The sequence below is a fragment of the Carex rostrata genome, chromosome 10 (assembly GCF_964058835.1).
Source record: "Carex rostrata chromosome 10, lpCarRost1.2, whole genome shotgun sequence".
NCBI classification, from domain to species: Eukaryota; Viridiplantae; Streptophyta; class Magnoliopsida; order Poales; family Cyperaceae; genus Carex; species Carex rostrata.
The window spans coordinates 7,972,886-7,995,711 of NC_135927.1; the positions used below are offsets into that span (position 1 = coordinate 7,972,886).

The 22,826-nt window shown below is 30.2% G+C and overlaps 1 protein-coding gene across 1 annotated transcript; it reads left to right on the top strand.

Moving 5' to 3' along the window:
- Positions 1-9,352: 9,352 nt before the first annotated feature.
- Positions 9,353-10,012, top strand: LOC144560523 (uncharacterized). The gene is made up of 2 exons (XM_078309747.1): positions 9,353-9,734; positions 9,838-10,012. The coding sequence occupies exons 1-2, from the start codon at positions 9,392-9,394 to the stop codon at positions 9,852-9,854; spliced, it is 360 nt and encodes a 119-aa protein (XP_078165873.1). The 5' UTR covers positions 9,353-9,391; the 3' UTR covers positions 9,855-10,012.
- Positions 10,013-22,826: the final 12,814 nt, after the last annotated feature.

Sequence of the window (22,826 nt, forward strand, 5' to 3'; positions counted from 1 at the left end):
TAAATTTAATTAATTTATAATTTAAATTTAATTAATTTATAATTTAAATTTAATTAATTTATAATTTAAAATTTAATTTATTTATATTTTAAATTTAATTAATTTATAATTTTAATTTCATTTATTTATAATTTAAATTTAATTTATTTGTAATTTAAATTTATTTTATTTATAATTTAAATTTAGAAGTATTTAATTTGTAATTATTTACACCGAATTTTTTATTAATATCCAAATTTAATTTTAAATTTCAAAAACTAACCGTATCAGCAGTAAATCTCTAAATATACCCTTTCCGTAAAATTTTTTTCCGGAAACAGGCCCCATTTCCGGAAAATTTTTTTACGGAAACCGCCTCTGTTTCCGGAAAATTTTTTTACGGAAACAAGCTATTACCGGAAATTTTTTTTACGGAAACAGAGTTAACTACAAATGCCGCTGGCTCCCCCGTCCCCATCACACTCCATCACTTTCTCCCTTCCGATTTTCAAGGTAATTTTTTTTTTATTTAATTTATTTAATTTATTTAATTTATTTAATTTTAAATGGTTGAAAATAATGTCCAAATAATTTAGGAAATACCGAATGGTCTAGAATAATTTAGAAAATACCAAAATGGTTTAGAATAATTTAGAAAATACCGAAATAGTCTAGAATTGTTTAGAAATTACCGAAATGGTGTAGAATAATTTAAAAAATACCGAAATGGTATAGAATAATTTAGAAAAATACTGAAAAAATGTAGAATAATTTAGAAAAATACCCAAATAGTGTAGAATAATTTAGAAAATACCCAAATAGTGTAGAATAATTTAGAAAATACCGAAATAGTCTAGAATTGTTTAGAAATTACCGAAATGGTGTAAAATAATTTAAAAAATACCAACATAGTCTAGAATAATTTAGAAAATACCAAATGGTGTAGAAAATTACCTTACTAATATAGAAAATTGTTCGATTAATTTAAATTTTTTTTAGGAATCTCTTTTCCTTTCGGGTCCCGTTCGGAGCTCTGATTGTCTAATCGATCGGATCTGCGATTCAGGTTTTTACATTTGAATTTTTTTTATTTTAATTTAAAATGTAATTAATGAGTTCATTTTAATGGTTTAGAATATTGTCTGATTAATTTAGAAAATACCAAAATGATGTATAATAATTTAGAAAAATACCAAAATAGTGTAGAATAATTTAGAAAATTCCTAAATGGTGTAGAATAATTTAGAAAATACCAAATGGTGTAGAATAATTTAGCAAATACCGAAATAGTCTAGAATTGTTTAGAAATTACCGAAATGGTGTAGAATAATTTTAAAAATATCAAAATGTTGGGAGAAATTTAAAAAATACCAAATGGTGTAGAAAATTATCTTAGTAATGTAGAAAATTGTTTGATTAATTTAAATTTTTTTTAGGAATCTCTTTTCCTTTCGGGTCCCTTTCGGAGCTCTGATTGTCTGATCGATCGGATCTGCGATTCAGGTTTTTATATTTGTATTTTTTTAATTTTAATTTAAAATATAATTAATTAGTTCATTTTAATGGTTAAGAATATTGTCTGATTAATTTAGAAAATGCCAAAATGATGTACAATAATTTAGAAAAATAACAAAATGATGTAGAATAATTTGAAAAAATTTAAGGTGATTTACAATATTGTTCGAATTTTGTAGTATGGCAGACCCAGTACTTAAGCATAGATTTAGCCCCCTGTTGTGGATAGTTCACGGTAATCACAGGATATCTGAGGCGTCTAAGGAGGTAAACATTTACTTATTTTTTTTTCATAACTCTGTAAGTAATCAAATAAATATTGTAATTAATTTTTTTCTTATTGTAGAGTACAAAAATTTTATCCGTGAGAAATTTTAATTTATAGAACGTATCCTCCACGACCGCTGCAACCGGTAATCGCCGACTCATTTTGAACACGGCGTTCAGTGACTCTGACCCATTTGTTGTCATTATCCCCCATCGGTGGCCTCCGTCCAAAGCTTTATACAACTTCTCTAGACATGGAAGCTCGTCTTCATCGTTAGGGTTCCTCTTACCCACCTTGTTAAGGTAGTCGATAGCCTTCGGACAACCAATTTCAAAGTCTTGTAACATCTCCTGCAACCTCCTAGGTTTGCATTTGTTCACTCCAGTTGTCAGCGCTTTCTTTCTCCACAATTGCAAAAGCCACTGGAAGCAATTGGTTTTCAGCATCGTACATACATGCCATTAGCAGCCTACCCTGGTACCGTCCCGACATGAAACATGCATCGATACTAATCACTGGTCTGAGGAACGGTATCGCTGCAATACACGCTCCAAATGCCCATGCCGCTCTGTGGAAGTGCCTATCAGTTTCTTTCTCAATCGGTTTCGAGATCACACAATACTTAGTTCCTGGATTGTTTCTCTTGATGGCTTCCAATAGTGGAATAAGCAAGTTGTACGAGTTCTCCCAACTCCCAAATAGATTTGCAATAGCAAGCTCACGGCCTCTCCATAATTTGTTGTACTTGGGGGTTACCTTATCATATTTCATCATGACGATATCTCGAATATGATTTATAGAAGAGCACACGTCCCTTCTAATGGTCTTATCAATCGCAAGGGCAACCATCTCTGCTGTAAGCTGACAATGATCAGTACGTGTTGCCGATACTGTGCACGTATGGGGAAGTGCTTGTTTGGTAATAATCCAAGATTCTGAAAGACCGTTCTGCTTTGCGGACACCTTAAATTTACAAAAAGCATCTCTGCACCCCACCTCGTAACGTTTAGGTTCGCTCCTAATAACCCTGCACTCACAATTATTTTCAAGATGAAACTCATTGATTGCTATCTTTAGAGCCGTTTTCGACTCATAAAATACACCTTTAGCCAATGGATTATCTGTCATTTTTTTTGAGCTGCCGAAAAAATCGACATCCGCAGGCCGAAAACCGGATATGTCATTGAAACTGTCAACCGGATGTGTCATATTTTCTCGACCAGTAATCGGGTACTGTGATTGACGGGATTGTGGTTGTGACTGATTGGGCTGTCCGATATCATCATCGGAACCCGACGGCTCACCGGAGAGCATCTCATCTCCACTCGCCAAACTATCAGAATCAATTGCATCCACAGGTACGTGCGAATAATCGCGTACATGTCTGCGGACCGCACTGGAACTGGGTCGGGATCTCATTGGTATATCCACAGAGTGCCGACCGGTACTAGGTCGGGATCTAACTGGTATTGGGTCTTGATCCACATGATCCTGACTGCTACTGGGTCGGGATATAACTGGTTGATCCACAGAGTTGCTACCGGTACTGGGTCCGGGTCTCATTCTTACATCCACAGAGTACCGACCGGTGCTAGGTCGAGATCTAACTGGTATTGGGTCCGGTTCCACAGGATTCTGACTGGTACTGGGTCGGGATCGAGGTTCAGGAATCTGACTAGTACAGTTCGGTTCCAATTCTACATATAACTCCATAATCTTGAACCTTTGTGAAAAAGACGACACAATTCCTAAAATCATTTCGAATGATTGTTGGTCCATTACCGGTACTAATTGATAGTCACGTTGTCCATCGGTGGACATATTAAACCTGACTTGAATTTCCAGATTTGCTTGACTGGCATTGTACCCAACAAATTTATAAATCTCATTCTGAAGATAATCAAAATTGTGGTTCACGGTTAGCGGTAATGAGTATTTAGCTCGGGTACTGTAATAGACCCCGTCATCATTATATTGGATTTCCCCTCCAGTATAAATTTTCGCACAAATAGTTGTCATTTTTAATTTCGATTGGTCTGACAATTTCGAAAATAACAACATATAATTAATTAAAAATTGTGTTGCCATTGGTAAAAATATTCTAGACAATTTTCAATAATTATTCTACACTATTTTGGAATTTCATAAATTAATATGGCAACATTCTAAACTATATTGGAATTTTTTAAATTATTATAAACCATTTTGGAAGGTTGTAAACAATTCTAAATTTTCTGGACAATATTATGAAAAATAAAAAAAAAATTTGGAATGAAGTAATTAATTATAAATTAAATTAAAAATAACATAAAGAAAATAAAATTACCTCAATCGAAAACCGGTCGATCTGACTGTCAGAGCTCCGTAAGGAATCCGAAAAGCAAAAAGTTCCTAAAACAATTCTAAATCATTTTAGAATTAATCAAAATTATTTCAGAATTAATAAAATTATTTTAGAATTACAAAAACTTTTAAATTTATTCTGCACCATTTTTTATTTTTTTCAATTAATATGACAATATTCAGAATTTAAATAATTTCAAATTAAATAGTTACATATTTAAATAATTACAAATTAAATACTTCTAAATTAAATTTAAATTATAAATAAATGAAATTAAAATTATAAATTAATGAAATTAAAATTATAAATTACTTAAATTTAATATAAATAAATTAAATTAAAAATAATAAATTAATTAAATTTAAATTATAAATAATAAATAATAAATAATAAATTAATTAAATTAAAACTTACTGTGAGAGAGAGAGCGGATGATATGAAAGCGAACCGTAAACACTCTGCGAATTTATAACGAAATTTAATGCATTTCCGGAAAAAAAAATTCCGGAAATTTCGCCTGGTTCCGTAAAAAAAATTTCCGGATTCCCATTTCCGGAAAATTTTTTTCCGGAAACAGAGATCCTTTCCGAAGGAATGTTTTCCGGAATTTATCTGTTTCCAGGAAATTTTTTTCCGGAAATGGGGCCTGTTTCCGGAAAAAAAATTTACGGAAAGGGTAAAATTCGAATTGCACTAGTCAAGCGGTTAGTTTTTGAAATTTAATATTAAATTTGGATATTAATAAAAAATTCGGTTATTTACATATGTAACTATTTAATTTGAAATTATTGAAATTCTGAATACTGTCATATTAATTGAAAAAAATAAAAAATGGTGCAAAATAATTTTAAAAGTTTTATTAATTCTAAAATAATTTTATTAATTCTGAAATAATTTTGATTAATTCTGAAATGATTTAGAATTGTTTTAGGAACTTTTTGCTTTTCGGATTCCTTACGGAGGTCTGACAGTTAGATCGACCGGTTTTGGATTGAGGTAATTTTATTTTCTTTATGTTATTTTTAATTTAATTTAATTTATAATTAATTACTTCATTCCAAAATATTTTTTTTATTTTTTATAATATTGTCCAGAAAATTTAGAATTGTTTACAACCTTCCAAAATGGTTTATAATAATTTAAAAAATTCCAATATAGTTTAGAATGTTGCCCTATTAATTTATGAAATTCCAAAATAGTGTAGAATAATTATTGAAAATTGTCTAGAATATTTTTACCAATGGCAACACAATTTTTAATTACTTATATGTTGTTATTTTTGAAATTGCCAGACCAATCGAAATTAAAAATGACAACTATTTGTGCGAAAATTTATATTGGAGGGGAAATCCAATATAATGATGACGGGGTCTATTACAGTACCCGAGCTAAATACTCATTACCGCTAACCGTGAACCACAATTTTGATTATCTTCAGAATGAGATTTATAAATTTGTTGGGTACAATGCTAGTCTATTTTCTAAATTATTCATACAATATTCTAAACCATTAAAATGAACTCATTAATTATATTTTAAATTAAAATTAAAAAATACAAATGTAAAAACCTGAATCGCAGATCCGATCGATCAGACAATCAGAGCTCCGAAAGGGACCCGAAAGGAAAAGAGATTCCTAAAAAAAAATTAAATTAATCGAACAATTTTCTATATTACTAAGGTAATTTTCTACACCATTTGGTATTTTCTAAATTATTCTAGACTATTTTGATATTTTTTAAATTATTATACACCATTTCGGTAATTTCTAAACAATTATAGACTATTTCGGTATTTTCTAAATTATTCTACACTATTTTGTTATTTTTCTAAATTATTCTACACCATTTCGGTATTTTTCAAAATTATTCGACACCATTTTGGTATTTTTTTTTAAATTATTCTACACCATTTCGGTAATTTCTAAACAATTCTAGACTATTTTGGTATTTTCTAAATTATTCTAAACTATTTTGGTATTTTCTAAATTATTCTAGACTATTTTGGTATTTTTTTAAATTATTCTACACCATTTCGGTAATTTCTAAACAATTCTAGACTATTTCGGTATTTTCTAAATTATTCTAAACCATTTTGGTATTTTCTAAATTATTCTAGACCATTCGGTATTTCCTAAATTATTTGGACATTATTTTAAACCATTTAAAATTAAATAAATTAAATAAATTAAATTAGAAAAAAAAATTACCTTAAAAAACGCTGAAGAGGAGCTGATGGGGACGGGGACGGGCATACATCGTGGGGGCATTTGTAGGCTGTGCTGTTTCCGGAAAAAAATTTTCCGGAAAGGGTAGATTTCGAAAAACGTTACTGATCCGGTTATTTTTTTTAATTTAATATTAAATTTGGATATTAATAAAAAATTCGAATTTTGGTACGTATTTAAATTTTAAATTACAAGTTACAATTTTTTAGGCTAAAGGTTGGATATCGTGAAAATGTATAATTTTATATTCGCAATTGAAATGTATATAACAAAGGGAATTAATAAAAAAAAACTTTATATTTTCCTAATCTTTTCACCATGTTGTAGCTTGTAACTTTCTTTGTTTCCAATCCAGCTCTTGCTAGAAAAATACTAAAAAAATCCTTATAAATGTTTTGTTATTATACGTTAATTAAGCATCTTTCAGAAGAGTAGGGGAGCAATGCTATAGGATATATTGGGTGAAACAAAATTTTCAGGATAGAGCATAATTGTATAATTATTTTAAACACAAATATATTTTTGTAATTTTTTTTCGGAAAAAAGCTAGACCTAATTTGCCTATTTTGGAGAAAAAAAGAAGTTTGGCCCGGAGTAGGTAATTAAAATACCCTCCTTTGCGCCCATGTGGCTTCTCCACCGTAAGGAATTAAAGTTAATTTTGTCTAAAATTACTAGGTGGGAACTTGATTTCTGAAATTACATTAATCCTATAGGATTAGAATGTAAAACTGCTTTCAATGTAAACAATCATATTTAGTCCTATCCATTTTATTGCTCATGTCATGATTGTGATGTTAATTAATTAGAATCATCCACAAATGCACCAAATCTACTGTCAGAAATATATACATGCAAAATATTAAGCAATCAAATGAAATGTGAAATGTACAGTTAAATTTGCATGAATTCTAGGATTTAATTTCCATGAAGAACTAGTTGAGAAACAAAAATTGTGTGCAACACCGGCTTATTTAATCTCCATCTGCTTCCTATTTGATTATAATACTAACTCAAACTTTGAATAAATTTACAATGATTTTGTTATGGGACTTTGCATCAATGAGATACTGGAAGAAGCTAATTAAACCTATAACATTTTGCAAGCCATTTTTGCTGTAGTGTTACATCTTTTTTCAAAATAGTTGTTTGGTCATAGTCATAACCTCCACTTCATGCTTTGTTCCTCTTTCCACTTTTAAAAAACGAACTTTCAAATAACAAGTTCAAATATGTACTGCACACTTTTTTGAGAATTAAATTATTGTGTTTATTGTTTGGGCACTTTTTGAGAATTTTTTTTATTATCTCGACAATCCGATCTAAAACAATATTGTTACATATATAAGGCAAAATATAGGTTAAGATAATTAATGTGCAATAAAAGTAAAATTGTGTAATAATAAATTAAAGCAATTTAATTGCAATATTGTACTAAAACCAATATATACAATATATCAACTGCAAGAAAATTGAATATAAGTGGAACAGGAACATTGCTTGATTGCCTGTGCGTGTGTTGCTATGAACATGACTAAATTTGTTATGATGGTTTAAGGGGTGTGTGTGTAATATTTATATGATGGTTTAAGGGGTGTGTGTGTAATATTTTCCATTTTATTTGTTTGGATTGGAAATTTGTTACTCGTGGAATTTTATATACGATACATATCGTATGTGGCTTCATTTCATAACTATCTAATATTCATAAAAAAATTTCATCTGGATTTAAAACGTATTGCCTCTCAAATTGAAAAACGAAAACCAAATTTGGAATTTTAATTTACACTGACTTGATGAAACTATCAAATTTAGTTCGCAGCCGAGCAATTGAAAATTGAAAATTTAAACCTATTATTCAAATACTATTGATCTGCTTTAAGATTCGTGTCATAATTAAAAACAAAAAGTTGAGATCTCATTCTACTCCATGCGGTACCCACTGAATCTGAACCCAGTACGAAGCCATGCATCTATTAAGCTGCAAATGTAATTAGGCCCATTAGGCCCATAACAAACCTCCTGACATATTTGTTGTACCCTAATTTGGGCCCAAAATTCTTAAAGTGAGCAGGATTAGGTCCCCCTTTCTTTCTTTTTTTTTAAAAGGATTTGACAGCAGCTGTCAAATTACAAGAATGTAAAGCTCCTATCACTCTAGTCAAAACAAGGATGATCAATTTTCGTCCACATGATGCACATACTCGTGTGTGTTTTTAGTTTGATTTAGCTGTATGTTTTCATAAACACTACTGTCTAATCTTATGTAACAGCTACCTTGTAACTTTTAATATCAATGCAAGTGCCTACGGACTTTCAACCAAAAAGAAGAAGAATGTAAAGTGAAAAACATTACAACTAATAGAGTTTCCTGGTGCCTAAGAAAATTTCTACCGGAGCGACCCCTCCTGCCATGCTTTCTGCGCCAGTACAGCTACTGGTACCATTTTTTCCCTGAATACAGTATGATTTTGCTGACACCAAATCCACCATGTTATATTCAGCATCCAGCAAGTCTACAGCCCCGGTTGTCCATGAAATTCGCTCTTGGATTTATCCCAGATTTTCCTAAAGGAAAGCAGTCCCGGTACCATACCCTGTACCAGTGTCCTTGTAAGCAATCGGATCTCCAGCTGGCGCTGTATAAGATACCAAATCCGCTTTGCATATGGACAGCCAAACATTAAGTGCACCAGCAATTCTCAACCCGATTAGAACACATAACACAATGACGATCGCACATCACATGTCTTCTAATCAGGACATCTCTAGGTCCCCCCCTTTTAATTTAAAATAAAAAGGAACAAAATTAAGAGAGCACCGGCCAACCCCACACAAAGCACTTCTTCAAAATCTGGCAGCTTGTAATTGGTTACTGAGACTTAAGTGCACCTATCACCAAAATAGACAATCATTTACTTAAGGAAAATCCTCACATTAGACTTCAAGTGCTATACCCACTAGTATCTCCCACTACAATCCCTACATCAATATAAACCCCATCAATCCTCTAGCTAGCTAAATCATTCCAAAAATAGGTTAAAAAATTGAAACAAAAATGGTGTTCACTACTCCCAAGTTCCTTGCTCTTTTTGTAGCACTTGTGTTGGTTGGCGCAATTAGTGTTGACAAAGTCAACGGTGCAGGTGAATGCGGTACAACCTCGCCTGACACTATGGCGTTTAAATTGACGCCATGTGCATCGGCTGCAGTGGATGCAAATGCACAGGTATCGAGCCAGTGTTGCTCTCAGGTGCAAACATTCTCTCAGAACCCGGGTTGCATGTGTGCTGTGCTTCTTTCTAACACGGCGAAGAGTGCTGGTATTAAGCCCGAGATTGCTATAACTATTCCCAAAAGGTGCAACCTTGTCAACCGCCCTGTTGGATATAAATGTGGACGTATGAAAATGATTTTTTTTTTTAAATCATGTGATGAATATTGACATTTCAAGTTAGTTTATGTTGTCATTATATTTATTGATTGTTGTTTTGTATATTGCAGCATACACTCTGCCTTAAATAATGGACTGGACTGCAAGACAAGTGCCCCTGTAAAGTGAAAATAAAATGAAGCAAACTAGACTATATGATAAGTGTATGTCTGCTTTGACATGACATGTGTTCAGTGTGTCCAGTTTCGTAATGCTGATATTGAATAAATTGAACCTTATTATATACTCTAAAACGTTTAATAAATAATAATTGAAGAATTACAGGATGCTTTTTCTTGGAATGATATATCTTTGCACATCAAATCTAGTTTCTGGCACTAATAATGATGTTAGAAAATGGAAATGAAAATGTTATAGAATTTAGATAGTATTTCTACTCCATTGCTAATTAGTAGTACTTGTGTTGACCAGTTGACCTGGCATGGATAGAATCCTATAAAAACAGTATTTTGTAGGAGCTGCTTTTCTCTGAACCCAGAAACAAACGGTTACCAGCATGTAACACCACACCTGGTACTAGTCTTTTAGTGAATAGTGATCACCACACCGAAAAAAGCTATGCAAACAAATCTCTCTAGCCTCTTATTCTCTTAACATCTTAGCAAGAAAACCCATAATAACCGTCTACTAGATAGGCCTACGGGCAGTAAGGAAAGCAAAAAATAAAATAAAATAAAAAATAACCGTCTACTTTATTTTCTACAGTTTAAGGTGACATGAAAACTACGCTTCTATAGACTATAGATTATATCTCACAGGAAAAAAACAGAGATAATTTGCATTTGTTTAGATATAGGATGACAACACATCAAAATGTTGCGTACACCTAAGAACAGGTGCCAACTCGACTACTTTCAGCATTGATCGACTTGACTGCACTGTATTATGTTATATCATCAGTTTTATTATACTAACATAAAGTATACATTACTGTACGTAATTACTGTGTTCCTATGTCAACTAAGACTAAGCAAGTGCACTCCTTTGAATTATCGGCATGAATTAATTATGGCTAAAATTGGGAACTGTGAACCTGATGTCTGAAATTACATATATAATATTGGATTATAATGTAATTAAAACTGCTTCCAATTTAAACAATCATTTTTAGTCCTATACCCATTTTATTGTTCATGTCATGCATGCTTGTGATGTTATGAATCATGCACAATGCACTAAATCTAGTCTCTGCAATATATACATGCAAAATATTATCCAATAAAATGAAATGTGAAATGTATATACAGTTAAATTTGCATGAATTATCTCATTAATTTTCCATGAAGAACTAGTAGAGCAACAAAAATTGTGTGGAACACTAGTTTATTTAATCTCCTTTTGCTTCCTATTTGGATTATAATATTACTAACTCTAAAACTTCTAATACAATTACAATGATATTTGGTTATGAGACTTTGCATCAATGAGATACTGGAGGAAGCCAATTAGACCTATAACATTTTGCAAACCATTTTTGCTGTAATGTTACATCTATTTTCAAGGGTTGTTACCTTGTAGTCATAACCTCCACTCCCATGCTTTGTTCCTCTTTCCACTTTCAAAGACGGACTTTTAAAAAACAAGTTCAAATATGTGATGTGCACAATTCAATGTCGCTCCAGATTTTACACAATTTTAATAAATTAAATTATTGTGTTTATTGTTTGGGCAATTTGAGGAAAATATGGGGTAAGAGAACATACATTCTTTCTCACCCAGAGGAGTCAAATTGTGCAATAATAAATTAAAGCAATTTGATTGCAATAGTAAACAAAAACCAATATATATATACAAGACATCAACTGCAAAAATATTGAATAATGTTTTTATCATTTATATCTGTGCAATAAATTGCAACTATGTTCATGGTTTTTCTCTGAATGTAAGTATAAGCCTACAAAAATACTAGAAAATCTAAAATGAATGTGTCGTGACTTGTGAGGATCTCAGCAGCAATAAAAATTGTGCTTCAATATTTTTCTTTATATTTCTAATTGTTGACTACAAATGCATCAAACTAGGTTTGTCTACTTGTTGCCGCAATTTATGTATTTTTCGGACTTGTTATGTTAGAATATATATGGAATTTATGTATTTTTCGGACTTGTTATGTTAGATTATATATGTTATGTTATAGTTATGTACTTTGAACTTGTTAATGTTTTTTAATATAATTCATATTTTTTATGTTATGTTTGTAACTATTTAGTTATCTATATTTTAAAAAAATAAAAGATAAATTGTGCTACAAACATTTAATTTTAAAAGCTTATACAAACTAAATTAGTTGTTGCCTCATGGATTTGAACATAATATAATATCGCATACATAACAAGTGATCTGAATTAGTTACAAGCATAACATAAAAGTTTCAATTACATAAATATAACATAACAAATTTAAAGTACATGACCATAGTATAGCATAATGTAACCTAACATAACTAGTCCGAATTACATAAACATCACATAGCATAATATAACATCACACAACATGACATAAGTTTGAAACTATAAATCTGGAAAGAAAAAAAGAAAAGTGAAACGCCGTACAATCTTGTATGATGTGTAAATAAAATATTTCTTATGTATTAATTTTGGATAGATGGGTACTATTCACCTACAGTGAAATCTACAGTGAGACTTAGATCTGGGTCCCATTGTCAGCTCCAATTTTTTTAAATCCTCCGTTCTTATTTGGCTTCTGGAAAGTTTACGTAATATTTTTTTCCTTGTTCGTTTCTCCTGTCTTCTTCCGCTTTCTCCTCCAAAAAAAAATCGCTTTGCTCCTTCCGTTGCCTCCGTTGTCTGTCGATGACCCTGTTCGCCTCACTTATATTTCACTTATATTTCTTATGTATTAATTTTGGATAGATGAGTACTATTCACCTACAGTGAAATCTACAGTGCTTATCTACAGTGAGACTTAGATCTGGATCCCACTGTCAGCTTCAATTTTTTTTTATCCTCCATTCTTACTCGGCTTCTGGAAAGTTCACGTAGTAACTTTTTTCCTGTTCGTTTCTCCTGCCTTCTTCCGCTTTCTCCTCCAAAAAAAAATCGTTTTGCTCCTTCTGTTGTCTCCGTTGTCTGTCGACGACCCTGTTCGCCTCACCTACTTGCGTGCTCACGTTTCCTCCCTCCCACGTTGACGATTCAAAGACCTACATCTCTTCTGCTCTCTCTCTCTGTCTCTCAACGTTCAGATATTTATCTCCCTTCCTCTTTATTTCTCTTTTCTCATTCAATTTAAGATTTATAGTTGATTATTCTAAAAAAATGGAATCTCGAACCAAATTTATCCTCTTGTTTTTTTGGCAGGGTATCCGTCTCGTATGGCATCCCACCGGGACATGATATAAGAAACATGCTTTCTTATTTTTAAAATTTGTTCATATCTTTTCTCATTTTTAATTTTCTTTTTCTATTTACTATGAATAAAAAAGTCGGCAAGTTGTTGCTTTGGTTCCATTTACATCATTTTGAAGCCCGTGAAAATACATATAACTTTTTACAAGTAAAATGCAAATTTTTCCGATAATTTTACAATTAATATGTAAAAAAAGGTATTTCCAACACATATTTCCTAAGAAGGTGAATAGCATAAACAGAGAAGTATATTTGAACAAGAACAAGAACTCCACCGCATTTAATTTGGATTAAATTTAACTGGGCTAAATATGTTAAAATGATTAAGCCTCCACCGCATTAATTAATTAAATCATATAATATCTTTCTAAAACATAATGGTAATAAAAAATATATATATATTTCAAAATTATAAATATCCTAGTCCTACTCATTTTTTTTAAAACATAAACTCAACGTTTGTCCTTCTAAAATATACATATTACATTTTATACTACTTATCAAACTTTTTTATTGGTTAGTTCTAAATTTATATATATATATATATATATATGATTTTTTTATTTTAAAATAAATAAAGAATCGATAAATCCTCCCATAAAGCAAACAAATGACTAACCGAACCAATTAACAATAAATTTCATAAATTGGATTAATATAATTCCAAATATATAAAATCTAAAATCTCAACAATTTGCTTATGTTAATCACAACGCATATAATAGCAAGTTTTGTCGATAAGTTCTATCAACAGAACCTTGATCCTTATATTTGTTCTTCAATAGTTATGAATGTTTTTTCCTTAGATGATTTTCTTGGGATCCTTATATTTTCTAACTCAATCTGATATTCAAAAAATAACAACATGTCACGCACATATTTGAAAACACACCACAAATTTTTTTCCTTAAAAATAATTTTTATTTTGAACCACTTATACTTATATAAATGTCATTTATTAAGTAATTAAAACTTGTTTTTATGAACTGTTAAATAAGTTATTAGTGCATCTACTAATATCTTTTTAAAAATATCATTAAACAAAATTTAATTGATTTCATAAATAATTATTATAAAATGTTTAATTTCAAATTATTAAAAACATTTTAAAAGAGCTAGTAACTAAAAAACAGTAACAAATATCTAACAATATAAGATCAGAATGCATCTTATTAATTGAGAAAAAATTGTTTCAAAAAAAAATATTTTTTCTTTTTATATTTCAATATCATTTTTTTCATTGATTTTCTTCAATATTTCAGGTATACTTCGATATATTTTATATTTAATAAGTGAAAAATGCTAATAGATAACTAAGTTAAAGTTGTATAAAGGTAAGAAATTTAATAACTAAAGAGTATAATATGTATTACTTCAATGCAATATCAAAATTTTGTCATTTACCTGAGAAAAAAAAAACAATTTATAATATCTCAAGCACTCGGGCATTCATGATAATTTCATTTGATTGGAACTATGTTCATGATTTCTCCGTGAATGCAAATATAAGTACAAAAAAAAAACTAGAAAATAAAAAAACAAATATGTTGTGACTTGTGAATGATTTTTTCGTGAATGTAAATATAAGTATAAAAAAAACTAGAAATTAAAAAAAAAACAAATATGTTGTGACTTGTGAGAATCCCAGTACCATAAAATTTCCGCTTGAATTTTTTTTTTCTCTAAATTTCTAATTAGTCACTAAGGGCCTGTTCGGCTGCACCGTGAAAATCACTGTTCACGTGGAAAAATGAAAATTCACTCAGACTGAATTTTTTTTCCCACGTGAACAGTAATTTTCAGTTCAAAATTTTTCATTCCCGTACCCATTCCTATTCCCACTGGTGCAACCGAAAAGGGCCTAAAGGTGCATCAAACAATAGGAAAGACACTTGTTACTTGTCCCATTTACATCATTAATTTTGTAGCCCGTGAAAAAACATAATTATAACTTTTTACAAGTACAATGCTCACTTTTTTCAATAATTTTACAATTAACATGTCATTAGAAAAAAAAAATATATATTTCCTACACAATTTTTCTGGGAAGATGATTAACATAAACAGAGAAGTACTGAAGAGCATGAACAAGCACTCATATATAAAATTTGGGCTTATTTTGATTGTGCCGAATATGTTAAAATGACATAAGCCTCGACCGCATTAATTAATTGTTAGCAGAAAATGATACAATCTCCTTGTAAAACATGATATATATTTCAAAATTATAGACATTCTAATTTTTTTTTTAAAAAAAAAACATAAACTCTTAACGTTTGTCGTTCTAAAATGTACAAATTAATTACATGATTTATGCTATGATATCTAAGATTGCGAGTTGATAAATAAAATTTAATGTATGTTCTAATGTTGCAGTACTGAAAAAAAAAATGCACGGATCATTAGAAAAATAAAATAAAAATTGCTTACATGGCATGACCGGTGGACCCGGGGAAATATGCTTCATAAAATTTTAGATTTTGACCGGTATGTATTTCAATTGTTGTAGCAAAAGTACACACTTAGATTATCAATTCAATATTCGGACAATAAAAAAAATTAACATAAAAATATTCGAACAATATATATTTTTAAATACAAATGTTTTTTTTTCAAATTTACCATTTTTTCTATATTTTTATTTTCAACAAACCAACTTCAAATCCAAAAAAATAGTTAAAAATGACACGACGACACGTGGAGTGAACAAACACAACGTGGCCATTAGCATGGCATTACTATTTTACACCATATTAGTTATGTCAAATCATGTGATGCAAAAGTTCGATAAAATAAATGTTTTGTAGGCCGACAGATCAAAAATTTAATATTTATGTAAAGACTTCCTAAATAACAATAAAAAAAAAATTATGATCGGTTCTTGTGTACTCAAATAACAACTGTTAACAGATCAATGTCTGGTATTGACCACATTAATTAGTTAACCTGTTGAGTTAGTCTATAGAATTCATCCTATCTATCAAAACTAACTAATAGCAAAATCTTACCAATTGAACAAAAAGATATGAATGCTTTACATAATTCCAAGTACTAACGAAATTAGATCTTTATCAAATTGACATGATAATTAATTTTAAGAATTTTTTTTCCATTGTACTTTCTTTGTATATGTGTGTGACTGTCAAATAAAAATTCTTAATCGTATTGATTAATTGAAAAGTATAAGAAATTTAAAAGTATATAAAAAAAATAAGGATAATTTTATTAAGATAATGAAAACAGAAGAAAAAAAAATACAAAAGGATTAATCTAATAAAAAATAAAATTGAAATTGAAATTATAAAAACGTGGAGCATCCACTTGTCGGCTTGTTTTTCATTTCATGCGATTTTTTGAATTATCCATCTTATTTTGAATTTCTGCTGCATCTTTAAAATCAACTGGACTATTTAGCAAAATGAAAAGTAATATTGTTAAACCCTTTCATTGGTTAGTTTTAAATTCATACCCATATTTGATTTTCTGTTTTTCAATAAATTAAGATAATTTTTTTTTTCAAAAAGTAAGTATAAATTCCAGTGAACCCATTAAAAAAAACATCCATAATTTTATTTATATAATTAAAAACAATATAAAAATCTCAACAATTTGCTTACAATAATTACAAGACACAGTAAGTGTTGTCGACAAGTTCTATCAACAAAAGTTTAATCCTAATTAATTATATTTATTTTTTGATACCTCCAAAATCGCTTTTCTCAGGTTGCTTTATTTTTATCTGAACATTTAAAAAAATAAACCTTCAATTACTAAATTTGTATATATAACTCTATTTAACACTAAAAAATTGACAACATATTGGAAAGTCACAAACATATTTAAGAAATCCACCATAATCTACCGGTGTTTTTGGTTTTGGCTTTCAGTTTATCCTTGTATTCATTATTTTTGTTTTGATGTTCCATCATATGATCTCTAATGATTTTAAATATGCATATATTTAAGTTTTTATTACGGTATCCAACTTCTAAATTAGTTTTCTTAGAAGCAAATTTTATTTTGAACTACTTACCTATATAAATGTTATTAGTTAAGTTAAACTTGTTTTTATAAACTCTTAAATAAGTTGTTAGTGCAACTATTGACTTCTCTTAATTACAAAATTATTAAACAACATTTAATTAATTTAATAAATAATTACTACATAATATATGTTTAATTTTAAATTGCAAAAGACATTTTAAATTAAAGGAAACTAGCTAGCTAGTATAAATGCATAGTAACAAATATCTAACCACATAAAATTATATCTTACTTTTTTGAAGAAAATTTGTTTCAAATAAATATATTTCTTCATTTTATATTTTTGTATCATTCTTTTTCATTGATTTTCTTCAATATTTTAAGTATATTTCGATAAATAATACTTTATTAGTGAAAAATACTGATAGATAACTAATTTAAAATTGTATCAAGTCAATAAATTTAATAACTAAAGAGTATAATATGGATAACTTTAACGCAATATTAAAATTTTGTTATTTACCTGAAAAAAAAAAGCAATTTATAATATCCCAAGCACTCTCGCATTCATGATATTTTCATTTGATTGTAACTATGTTCATGATTTTTCCGTGAATGTAAATATAAGTATAAAAATACTAGAAAATAAAAAACAAACATGTTGTGACTTGTGAGAATCCCATTACCAATAAAATTTCCGCTTGAAATAACTTTTTCTTTAAATCAAACGAGGCAAGACATTTGTTACTTTGGTCCCATTTACATCATTAATTTTGAAGCCCGTAAAAAAATTTATAACTTTTTATAAGTACAATGCGCACTTTTTTCAATAATTTTACAAATAAAATAGGTATTTGCTACACAAATTTTCTAGGAAGATTGATAACATAAATAGAGAAGTACTGAAGAACATGAACAAACATTCATATATCAAATTTGGGCTTAATTTTATTGGGCCGAATATGTTAAAATGACTTGAGCCTCGACCGCATTAATTAATTAAAATCATATAATATCTTTCTAAAACATAGTGGTAATAAAAATTATACACACACACTCTTCAAAATTATAAATATTTTTCTTATTCTTTTAAAACATAAAATATAACATTTGGCGTTCTAAAATTTTCAAATTACATGTCTATGCTCTCTGATATCTAAGATAACGAGCTAATAAATAAAATTTAATGTGTGTTTATTTTTAATATTGCGGTATTGAAAAAAAAAAGTTTCATGAATTATTTTTATTGTTTGAAAATTCGGACAATTGGAAAACATGTAAATTGTGCGGTTCAAAATTCGGACAATGAATTTAAAAAATTAACATAAAAATTTCCAACAACATTTCTTTTTACAATTTTTTTCTTCAACAAACCAACTTCAATTAAAAAAAGTAGTTAAAATGGGCAGTCAGGTCATGGCATGACAACATGTGGAATGCGGGTGGCAAAATAGTTCGTGGCTCGATCGTGACTCGCACCTAACTCGTTCACTAACAATTTGCTCTTTATTAGACCGAGCGGTTAACGAGCCAATTCGTCACTAGTTCGGTCTAGAATTAACGAGTTCAAGCTGGAGTGTAGCTTGCTAGCGAGCTCATGAGCTAGCTCAATTAGGCATCAATTTGTGAATTTGTATGAATTTGTGTGCATTTTATACTGTCTAGCTCGATTTAGGTTGATCTAAAAAGTTTGTAAAATTCATTATCTTTTTAAAATCCAATTAGCCTCAGCAAGCCAGCTCGTCAGCTCACGAGCTAGCTCGGAAATAGCTTGTCACGAATTCAAGCTGAGGTTTTAGCTCTGATGCACTAGGTCCAGCTCACTCAACTGTAGATCGATTTAGAATTAACAAGCTGAGCTAGAATCTAGCTCGGAACAAACTAGCTCGTTGCCACCCCTAAGTGCATAACCTTGGCATAACCAATTTACACAATTTTATTGATATCTCAAGTCACGTGAAATGCTTTAAAATCAATTTACACAATTTTATTGATATCGTACAAGATCTGTACGCTCCATTTTAATATTTGTGCACACTATAATTAATTTTTGTACGCATAGATTTTAAAGTAAGTCAGACGATTCTCGAACCCATCAGACTCAAAAGTAGATCCGATGGCTGAAGAACCATCCAATATGGTTTAAGATCCGTACGCTTTAATATTTGTGCACACATATCTTAAAGTAAATCGGACAGTTCTCAAACCCATCAAACTCAAAAGTAGATCCGATGGCTCAAGGACCATCCAATCTGCTTTAAGACCCGTACACTTCGTTTTAATTTCGTGCGCACTGTAGTCAATTTTTTGTGCACAAATCTTAAAGTAAATCGGACGGTTTTCAAACCCATCAAACTCAAAAGTAGATCCGATGGCTCAAGGACCATCCAATCTGCTTTAAGACCCGTACACTTCGTTTTAATTTCGTGCGCACTGTAGTCAATTTTTTGTGCACAAATCTTAAAGTAAATCGGACGGTTTTCAAACCCATCAGACTCAAAAGTAGATCCGATAGGCAAGTCGACCTGCTGAGTGCCTGAGTTAGTCTATGGAACACCTCCTACCTATCATATAATTAGAGGAATTAAAAAACCTACTAATTGCCAAATCACACCAATTCAGCAAAAATATATGAACTCTTTACATAATCCCATGTACTAACAAGATTAGTTCTTACCAAATTGACATGATAATTTTACCCATCTTTAATTACAAGATCTACCCTCCAACTTCCAATCCGTGAGTAATTCTGCAATCCAAACAAAATCAGATAGCAAAAAAAAAAAGTTTCCCCAAATCAAATCAACTGATCCCTTTCTCTAAATCCCCTATCAGTTCGCCCCAATTGCCATCGTTTAATCGCCAGAAATCCCACAAACACAAATTGCATCGCACCAGCCACAATCGCAAACGAAACCCCAACCTTCTCCCCGAAATTCAGCTCACGGTTGTTTCTCTCCTTGTCGGGTTGCATTTGAGCAGCAGGAGGGCTATTTACGATGGTGCTCCACGGCGGAGGTTGATTTACGGAATTTACAGTGGATGAATTTGGTTCGAATTTTCGGGAGGGTTTAGGAGAAGGGGATGGGGATGGGGATGGGGATGGGGAGAGAGAGGAGGTGAGAGAGGGGAGATGAAGGAGAAACAGTGTTAGCGTTAAGGTTAGGTTTAGTATGAGATTGGGGCTAGGGTTTCTCGCCATTAGAGCACATAATGGAAAGGAGAGGAGAGGAGAGGAGGTGAGAAGGGTGTGATTTGCTTGGTGTCGAGTTGGAGATGGATAAGAATTCAGAGCGAGTCAAAGTCAAGTCGGGTGTCAATGGATTTTGATTATTAAGACCCGGATCGGATTGGTAAAGAAAAATATCTCATCGCATTTACATGTTACATACTTATATCACATCACCAAGCAAAGAGAGCTCACGATAGGGATAATATTGATTCGGTTAAAATGGAAGCAAAGAGAGCTCACGATAGGGATATATTGATTCGGTTAAAAAGGAAGCAAAATAACTTAATTAATTTTTTTTTAAATATAATTGAAATAAATTTATCACCGAATAAAACTGAACTGGATAAATCGAAATTAAGTGCAGTTTGTTCGGTTGAACCGTAATAAAAAGTTTAAACATAAAAATTAATAATTTTTTTTAAAGATGAATTTAAAATATTTATTCGACCCGGTTTAACGGTTTTTTAAACCAAGTGAAACCATATATATTATGTCAAAAAGAAAATTCATTTTAAATGTTTGGTTAAAATGGGGGTCGGATTTAATCTGGCCAGTTCGATCTAATTGACTTTGAAAATTCTAAATCAAACTGATCTGAATAATTAAATTGAATTGGGAAAATAAACCAAACCAGTTCATTTAATTAGAAAAACCAAACTGTTCTTGGTTTAACATAAAACCAATTAAACCAAACCCGATGAAACATCCAGGTTCTGATGGACGGTTCTGATTTTGCCACTCAGGGATTTAATTACAAAAGAAAATAATTATGATAAGAAGCCACTTTTTGTGTGTCCGATGAGAATATTGACACAGTAGATTAGTATGCTTGGTACTTGCTTTATGGGATTGGTAGGTATTTTGTCATCAAAGCACCATATAGAATATTTATTTACATTTGATATTAATGTGACATGAAAAAGACTCCTAATTCAATTATTGAGAAAGAATTTAATTATAATATGCAAAACGCATTGAATCTACGAACAAGGAGAATTCACAAATTGAAATAAAAAATATCGTTCTATTTTTTTTATTTAATTATGTATCTTAAATGAGGAGGGATCCAGTTACACATTTTTTGTGACAACGCACACAATACATTTTCAAAGTTTAATAGTCGATCCAAACTATTCAACATGATAAAAATATTAAAATATGTTTGCAAATCAAAATTTACATTTTTTTTGAATTTTTTTTACTATTTATTAAGATGGTACAAAAATTCAATGGTTTGATAACAACAATTTTGTAAAATACTTAATAAATAGTAAAAAAAAAGTATAAAATTTGATCTGCAAACACATTTTAATATATCCATCCTGTTAAACGGTTTGGATTGACTGTTTGGACTTTGAAAACTATGAAAATGTAAGATGTAATTCGGTGTCACCAAAAAAGGATGTAAGTGGATCCCTCCTCATCTTAAATAACAATAAAATTATATTCCATAGTGTATACACTATTTCTAATTTAAAAGCGGAAAAATGATAAGAAATTAATGACCTTATATTTTTAAATGATGTGTAACAATTAATACTGAATTTATAGGAATTAAAACGATGAAAGAATGAAAAATATTTTGATTCCTATATTAAATTCGATAGTACAATTTCTATATTTGTTTAGGATCAATCACAGAAAGAAACCTCACAGCGAAATGTACACAAAAAGCATAAAAATACTAATTTGATATGAAATTTGCAAACTTTATAGTTTGGAAAAACCTGGGAAACAAATGAATTTGTCTAACTTTCAACATTATAAATTCAAGACAGTTGGTATGACCTTAAGCTAAATCAATTGCTTAACATTTACAGACATGCATTTGATTAATGGTGCTTATCAGCAGCAAGGTCAGCTACACAGATGTCTCGAAGCATTTCGGGGTCGGCTCGATCGGACGATTGAAGGAAAAGCAACAAAAAGAAACACAGCAATATGCTGACAACCTGCAGCTGGTGGAAACAAGACACCATTTTGGCCATGGCTTCAATTAATTTGCTTAATCTCTTCTGTAATTGCAAGTAATTAAGTTATGGTTCAAGTGATTCATGGAGCTGTTCTCACAGAATTAGTGGATTGACCATTTGACCCCCATAATATTATGTTCTGTGAAAATTTTATGGATTTATATAATAATAAATTTTTGTGTCCAGATCCACTAATTCTGCGAGGACAGAAAATTTTGGACAAAGAATTGCAGTCCAGATCCACTAATCCACAAAGAAAATTTTATTATAATTCTGTGAGGACAGAAAATTTTATTACATAATTCTGTGAAAACAGAATTAGTAGAAAATTTTATTACATAAATCATAATATTGTTCTCACATATAGAAAATTAACTATAAACACAAATTTTGAAAAATGGGATTAATTAACCCCATATGGCGTTACTATATCCACCTCTACGTGATCACGTGACATTTTTTTTATAAATATATTTAATATT